Source organism: Vicia villosa, linkage group LG2 (genome assembly GCF_029867415.1).
Source record: "Vicia villosa cultivar HV-30 ecotype Madison, WI linkage group LG2, Vvil1.0, whole genome shotgun sequence".
Taxonomy (NCBI): domain Eukaryota; kingdom Viridiplantae; phylum Streptophyta; class Magnoliopsida; order Fabales; family Fabaceae; genus Vicia; species Vicia villosa.
Genome location: NC_081181.1, coordinates 185858473 through 185865347, shown reverse-complemented (window position 1 = coordinate 185865347; position 6875 = coordinate 185858473). Strand labels below are relative to the sequence as shown.

General features: G+C 31.8%; 1 protein-coding gene across 1 annotated transcript; it reads right to left on the bottom strand.

Annotated features, from left to right (window-relative positions):
- Nucleotides 1-804: 804 nt before the first annotated feature.
- On the bottom strand, nucleotides 805-3121 carry LOC131650865 (uncharacterized). The gene is made up of 10 exons (XM_058920571.1): nucleotides 3020-3121; nucleotides 2663-2930; nucleotides 2361-2579; nucleotides 2174-2267; nucleotides 1899-2037; nucleotides 1658-1815; nucleotides 1436-1556; nucleotides 1230-1361; nucleotides 1057-1113; nucleotides 805-957 (listed from the first exon to the last, which is right to left on the bottom strand). Exons 1-10 carry the CDS (start codon nucleotides 3119-3121, stop codon nucleotides 805-807), a joined length of 1443 nt encoding a protein of 480 aa, XP_058776554.1.
- Between the last annotated feature and the right edge of the window lie 3754 nt (nucleotides 3122-6875).

Below are 6875 nucleotides of genomic sequence, written 5' to 3'. Positions count from 1 at the left end.
TACAATATTAATAGTATACGATTAAAGGATGTGATCTCTTGCCTTTTGCAAAATCCTTATTTATGCAAGACTTGATATTTCAGATATCCATACTAATTTATCAAAGTCTGAGTAGTATGACTTTTGGGATGCAGTAACTTGCACACTTGAATTTTACAACTTTGAAAAATCACCTCTAAAACTGCAATTTAGAATTATATTTTCTATAAGCAGTTAAATCACCTCTGTCACCTCTCAAAGCAGCAATTTACGTTGTTACTCATCATATGGGCATTTTCAATTTATCAATGTCAGGATTTCTAAATGACAAAGTTTATGTTTTTTTAATACAGGGATAGTTAGGCTTGTTTAGATAGTTTGTTTTTTAATTAGAGTGTTTGTTTTTCAACTATCAGTTGAAAAGCATACACAAAAGCATACCAATACAACATGACAGTGGTAAAGATAAAACCTTCTAACTTTTTTCAGAATTCGGTCAATTGAAATCTTAATTAATATATGACAGCAAGGGTATATCATTTAAGCAACTCAATTTTAAATTCATTAGTAACAATTCAAACAGGAGTATATTTGAAACAATGCACATCATGATAAACTCAAATCCAGGAAACCCCTGTCTATATCATAACTAAATGGAGAAATTCAAATTGCGAATAACTATGTCTTTATAAAACGTCAATTCCAGCAATAGATATAAACTCAGTTTCATAACAACAAAACAGAAGAATATTGAACAACTTAAATAAAGTAATTGTCTTTATCCAACGGGAATGTAAATTTAAAACTTAGCAAATTTGAAGCCAACTATTTCTCCTTTTTAATATCTCTGGCCAGCTTGGTTGATGATTGTTGAACACTATCATTATCCTCTATTGCATCATTTATAAGTCTCTTACATGGAGTGAGCCCTGAATTTTCAATGGTCAGGTCATTTTCTGCAGATGCAGATACAGGTTCCTATAATGAATTAAAAAAGGCAACCATAAGACTTATAATTATGTCACAGTTGTTATGTTACTCATCATAAAGAGAATACCACATGTAAAAAATACATACAGAAATGTTATTCATATCATCCTGGGACAGAGGTTCTGGTGCTCGAAGCTTTGAGGTCTGGTGAAAATAAAAAACAGTTAGTGTACGCCCTAAGAAAACTAAGCACTCATCAAACGAAGATTACAAAAGATTACCTCTTCAAATTTGAAACTCTCCTTAATTTTATTACGTACATCTTCATCAGTCTTGAAGCCAATGACAGAAAGTCTCCCATTTTTAGGCTGATAAACAGCTCTAATTGCCAATTCTTTTGCCAATATTGAGTCAAGTTCGTAAGGGAATTCAAGTGGTTCGTAATCACCAGACTATGAGAATAAAAAGTATTAGACACCTTAAAAATAACTTGATTCAAATACTGTTGTATGCAACATTTACATACCTGAGTTAAATCCATCTTCATTTGAAGAGCAGACTTCCCAATCAACTTCACGCAGTCCGTGTCCCAAAAGACGAACTTTGCCTTCGAACTGCCGTCAACAGCCATTATATCAAGCTTATACCTAAATGATTCATGGCACATAGGAGAACACATCAATCTACACTGTTTGTAAGAAAATATAAACATTACCAGTTGGAAATGGAAGATGAATATAAAGTATACCGTGGCACAGGTTCTGGGCTAATATGCTCTTTAAAACACTTCAGTTTTCCATCCTTGGCAGTCACACTTCTTGTGCATTCCACACATCCATCATAGTACCATCCAATCTGCCCAGCATCAAACTTATCGAGGGTAGCAACGGTAACACAGGTTGTTTCCTACAAAATTGGCCAGTATAAATGACAGTTATACGAGGCTTTAGGAACAATAACAGTATAAGGAAACAATCAATCTTTCTTACATGTTGCAGATTTGTAATTTCAAAGAGACTCATTATTTCAGCCTTCCAAACAAACTTGTCATAGTCAGAATAAAATGAGTTTTGCGTTGCCTCAACTTGTACACTTGAAGATGATAACAAAGGAAAATGAACACCAAGTCTGAAAAATGTAAACACAATATTTAATATATTAAAATCAACATCAAGTTAAATAAATGATTATGCAAGACAGTTAAGAAGAAGATCAATAAGCATTCCAAACGATATAATAAAGAAACAGACACATGCTTTAGTACCTTTCTTTTAGATTCTTGACTTCCTCAATAGCAGGGTCATTAATCAACAGTTTCGTTCCATTCCATGTGTTGGAAACACTAATTGGAAATCCTCCTGAATCACAAGAAATTGAAGAAACAGTTAGAACTGTTGGATATAAAAGAAAATAGCCAGTTACATCTAAACAATTGTATCATGCATGATTACCTTGAACCTCTTTAACCCTTGCATTGATTAGCACAATGACAATATCAGAGGCTTGCTTATTATTCTTATAATACTCATATAGCTGAACTGCAAGTTGCCCCGAAAGAGTACATTGTACAACTGTTTTGCTGGCATCTACAATAGAAAAAACTATTATGTTCTTGCTGTTGTCACCGTTAACTTGGGTTTGAGTGATATCAGTGATTCCTCCAATCAAATCTAAGAAAAAAAACAATGGATTGGTTAAAGTTTCTCAACAAAAAAAAATTATAATTCTTGAAATTAGGGTGTAGGGAACTTACCAACCAACAAATTTGATTGAAACCTTCCTTCAACTATGGAATTCAAACCAATAATGTTAAGGTAGTTATGAGGGATATCAGGAAATTCTGCTTTCTTAACAGAAGTTGACCCACAAAAAACCAATTTGTATGTATGATTTGTCGACTTAAAAGCAAAATCATTCTTCCCAACTTTAAAATTTTGCATGATATAAGAGTTTCCTGTTTCAATTTCAGATTTGAATTTCGAAAGCAAATAAGCAGGCACAACAGCCTGAATCATATCACGCTGCAGGAAATAAACATTTCATCATCAGTGGTTAATCACAGAAAACATATTATAAGTAATTATTGGGGAACCCTATCTTGTTACAGTACCTTAGAATCAACCAAAACCATCTCCATGTGTTCTTTGTTTGAAGAACTTGTGACAGTCCACAGATGTTTGCACAGCGATCTTCCACAAATCTTTTGAATCATTGATCTCTTTCAATGGCTCAATTGGGCGAGACATGATTCACATACAAACACTGCAAGAAAATTAGAAATATCAGTTAATCATCAAAGATTAATCAAATGGAGATGAATATAAATAGTGTTTAATAGAAGTTAGAGACGGAGGTGATGGAGACGAAGGTGTTGTCTTGAGATGAAGGAGGAGTGAAAAACGGGGCGGAGGTGATGGAGACGAAGGATTTGTCTTGAGATGGAAGAGGAGAGAAAATCGCAGGGTACTGAGATGCAACAGATTAGACATGGTTATGCACAGAGCCGGTCCAATCAACGCGGAGGCCTTGTTCTAATTTTAAAAATGGGCCCAAATTTAAAATATGAATATAATTATAATAATTAAAAAAGTCACATAAAAATTACATTTATGTATTAATCAATAATACATTTAATTATAATTATTTTGAGTTTTGATTTATCTCAATTTTTGTATGTATTAAGTTTTTATTTTAGCATTTTTTTTATTTATTAGATTTTTATTATAATATTTTATTTATTTCGATTAATATTTATAAAAAAAATTAGACTTCTTAAAATTTTGGGGCCTCTCAAAATTTGGGGCCCTGTGCTGCAGCACTTCCTGCACATGCACAGGGCCGGCCCTGGTTATGCATTTGGTCATGTTTTATGCAGCCTATGGAACACAAAAGGTTTATTGAACAATGAAAGGTTGCAGTTAATGAAGAAATGGAGTTCTGTGTTTTCCAAGCCAGATATTATGTTTTTTTTACTTTTATTCACGTGGCCAGGGATTTATTGTGTAGGGGAGTAATTATGGGTTGGCTTATATTATCAATGCAACTTTTAACATTATTTCACCTATATTATAAAATAATAAAATAATCTATTATAAAATAGATAATAAAATAGATAAAAAAAAGGAAAAATCAACTAAATAAAAATGAAACCAACCAATCAAACAGTGACACAATAGATAGCATTTAATGTCAAATGAATATGGTGACTTTATTTTTCAGAAGGACAAATTTACCCATGAAATTTGAACGGTTTTAGTTATTTAATCAGAGGGCTTAAAGTGTAATTATCAGGTACCTTTACTGTGTGTGTGTGTGTGTGTGTGTGTGTGTGTGTGTGTGTGTGTGTGTGTGTGTGTGTGTGTGTGTGTGTGTGTGTGTGTGTGTGTGTGTGTGTGTGTGTGTGTGTGTGTGTGTGTGTGTGTGTGTGTGTGTGTGTGTGTGTGTGTGTGTGTGTGTGTGTGTGTGTGTGTGTGTGTGTGTGTGTGTGTGTGTGTGTGTGTGTGTGTGTGTGTGTGTGTGTGTGTGTGTGTGTGTGTGTGTGTGTGTGTGTGTGTGTGTGTGTGTGTGTGTGTGTGTGTGTGTGTGTGTGTGTGTGTGTGTGTGTGTGTGTGTGTGTGTGTGTGTGTGTGTGTGTGTGTGTGTGTGTGTGTGTGTGTGTGTGTGTGTGTGTGTGTGTGTGTGTGTGTGTGTGTGTGTGTGTGTGTGTGTGTGTGTGTGTGTGTGTGTGTGTGTGTGTGTGTGTGTGTGTGTGTGTGTGTGTGTGTGTGTGTGTGTGTGTGTGTGTGTGTGTGTGTGTGTGTGTGTGTGTGTGTGTGTGTGTGTGTGTGTGTGTGTGTGTGTGTGTGTGTGTGTGTGTGTGTGTGTGTGTGTGTGTGTGTGTGTGTGTGTGTGTGTGTGTGTGTGTGTGTGTGTGTGTGTGTGTGTGTGTGTGTGTGTGTGTGTGTGTGTGTGTGTGTGTGTGTGTGTGTGTGTCTGTGTGTAAATTTGAATTGAGTTAATTAATTATAAAATGAAGAATGATCATATAAACTCAATTGTATTAAATAATCTTACATAAATAAAAAAAAAAGAAACTCATGAGATGGAGAATGAAAAAAATTGACATTTGAAAATAAAGATTTTATCTCTCAAATAACTATAATTGTTGATTAAAATAAAATAGATATTATAGTGACTCATAATATAAAAATTTAGTTATCGACCCCGCTATTGAGTATTATTCAATTTGATATGGTATAAAATATATTTATATACACATGTAAATTTAAAATGAGTTATTTAATTGTAAAATGAACAATGATGATATAAATTCAATTAATGTTGATTAAAAATAAAATGGGTATTCAATAATGAATTACTATTAAATATTATCTAATTTGATACGGTATAAAATATATTTAGATATACATGTAAAATAAAAAATAATCATATATACTCAATATATTAAATAATCAGTAAAAAAATTATTTGTGAGATAGAGAATGAAAAAAAAATAGTATATAGAAATAAGGATTTTGTCTCTCAAATAAAGTCAATTGTTGATATATATATATATATATATATATATATATATATATATATATATATATATATATATATATATATATATATATATATATATATATATATATATATATATATATATATATATATATATATATATATATATATATATATATATATATATATATATATAAAGGATATTGTTACTTCAAAAGTAAGTTATCCAGACTTACTCCACATCTTAAAATTTATGAGTATTAGTTTTATCTTTTAACATTTAATTACTCGTTAATTTTAATCATTAGATTGAGAAGAATTAATGGTTAAGATATGGAGTAAGTTTTGATAACTTACTCTTAGAGTAAAAATATCCCTCCTCATATATTTGACATTGTAATAATGCTTTGTATCATTTTAGGTTAGTGAAGATAATCCTTACTGTATCCATATCCACTAGATGCAATGTTGGTTTAAGGAATATTTGTTGATTACAGTGATATAATTTCAAACTACTGTTTTTTTCTCCGTTATCTCACAATTTTATTTTATCTCATGAAACTATTAGACAAAATGTGTCACTATTGTCAAATTAGATAAATTTGAAGTTGGCCAATCTGAATGGTATTATGATGATTGTGGTCAGTGTGCGAAAAGTGTTTTAGTTAAAGATGGAAAGTTGAGGTGTTTCTCAAACCATGAGAATGATGAACCTGTTCCAAGGTGTGTTTTTAGATTATTGATTGTATACTTTTCATAATATTCAAGATTATGCCATGTCTGAAAATTGATTTCATGCTTAATTTTGAATTAGATACAAACTTGAAGTTAAGGCTGGTGATAGCAAATACAGGGCAAGGTTTGTCATTTGGGAAATTGATTGTGTCAAACTAATTGGAAAATATGCCCTTGAGTTCAAGACGGAGTTGATTGAGATACTTACTTATCTTTGTATTGAACGTGTTATTTATATTTGACATTGTAATAATGCTTTGTATCATTTTAGGTTGGTGAAAATAATCCTAAGTGTATCCATATCCATTAGATGCAATGTTGAAGAAAGAGTTGGCAATTAGAGTCGTTTTTCAACCAAAGTATGACTAATTGTCTGTTGTTGAATTCAGAGATAACGAAGAGTCGTGTAAAAAAATAAGGGACCAATTCAAGTGTGAAAAAGGTAGTCTAATGACAAATACTTATACAGTTAGATACTTTATTATAAATTCAGTATACATCCAATCTACAAATCTCTTAGCCTTCCACCTAGGAGGAACTCGCAATTGATTATGTAATACTATTCCTTTATCATTCATCTTTATTTTACAATTGCCTTCATTATGTATTTTGTTTTTGTTATTAACAAGTTCGCACTACAATTTCAGATACTTATTCTGATATTTTTTATATGAATCTCAATGCAAGAATCTATGTATGCCTCAGCTGATTATGATCTTGTTGGTGAAAAT

Bases quoted from the DNA above. Each gene is read 5' to 3' on its own strand.
- LOC131650865 (XM_058920571.1), bottom strand. From the start codon at position 3,121: ATGATTCAAAAGATTTGTGGAAGATCGCTGTGCAAACATCTGTGGACT. The intron at 2,580-2,662 runs GTAAGTTCCCTA...TTTTTTTCTTAG, and splicing joins TCAATCAAATTTGTTGGTTG to ATTTGATTGGAGGAATCACT. The intron at 1,816-1,898 runs GTAAGAAAGATT...CCAATTTTGTAG, and splicing joins AAATTACAAATCTGCAACAT to GAAACAACCTGTGTTACCGT.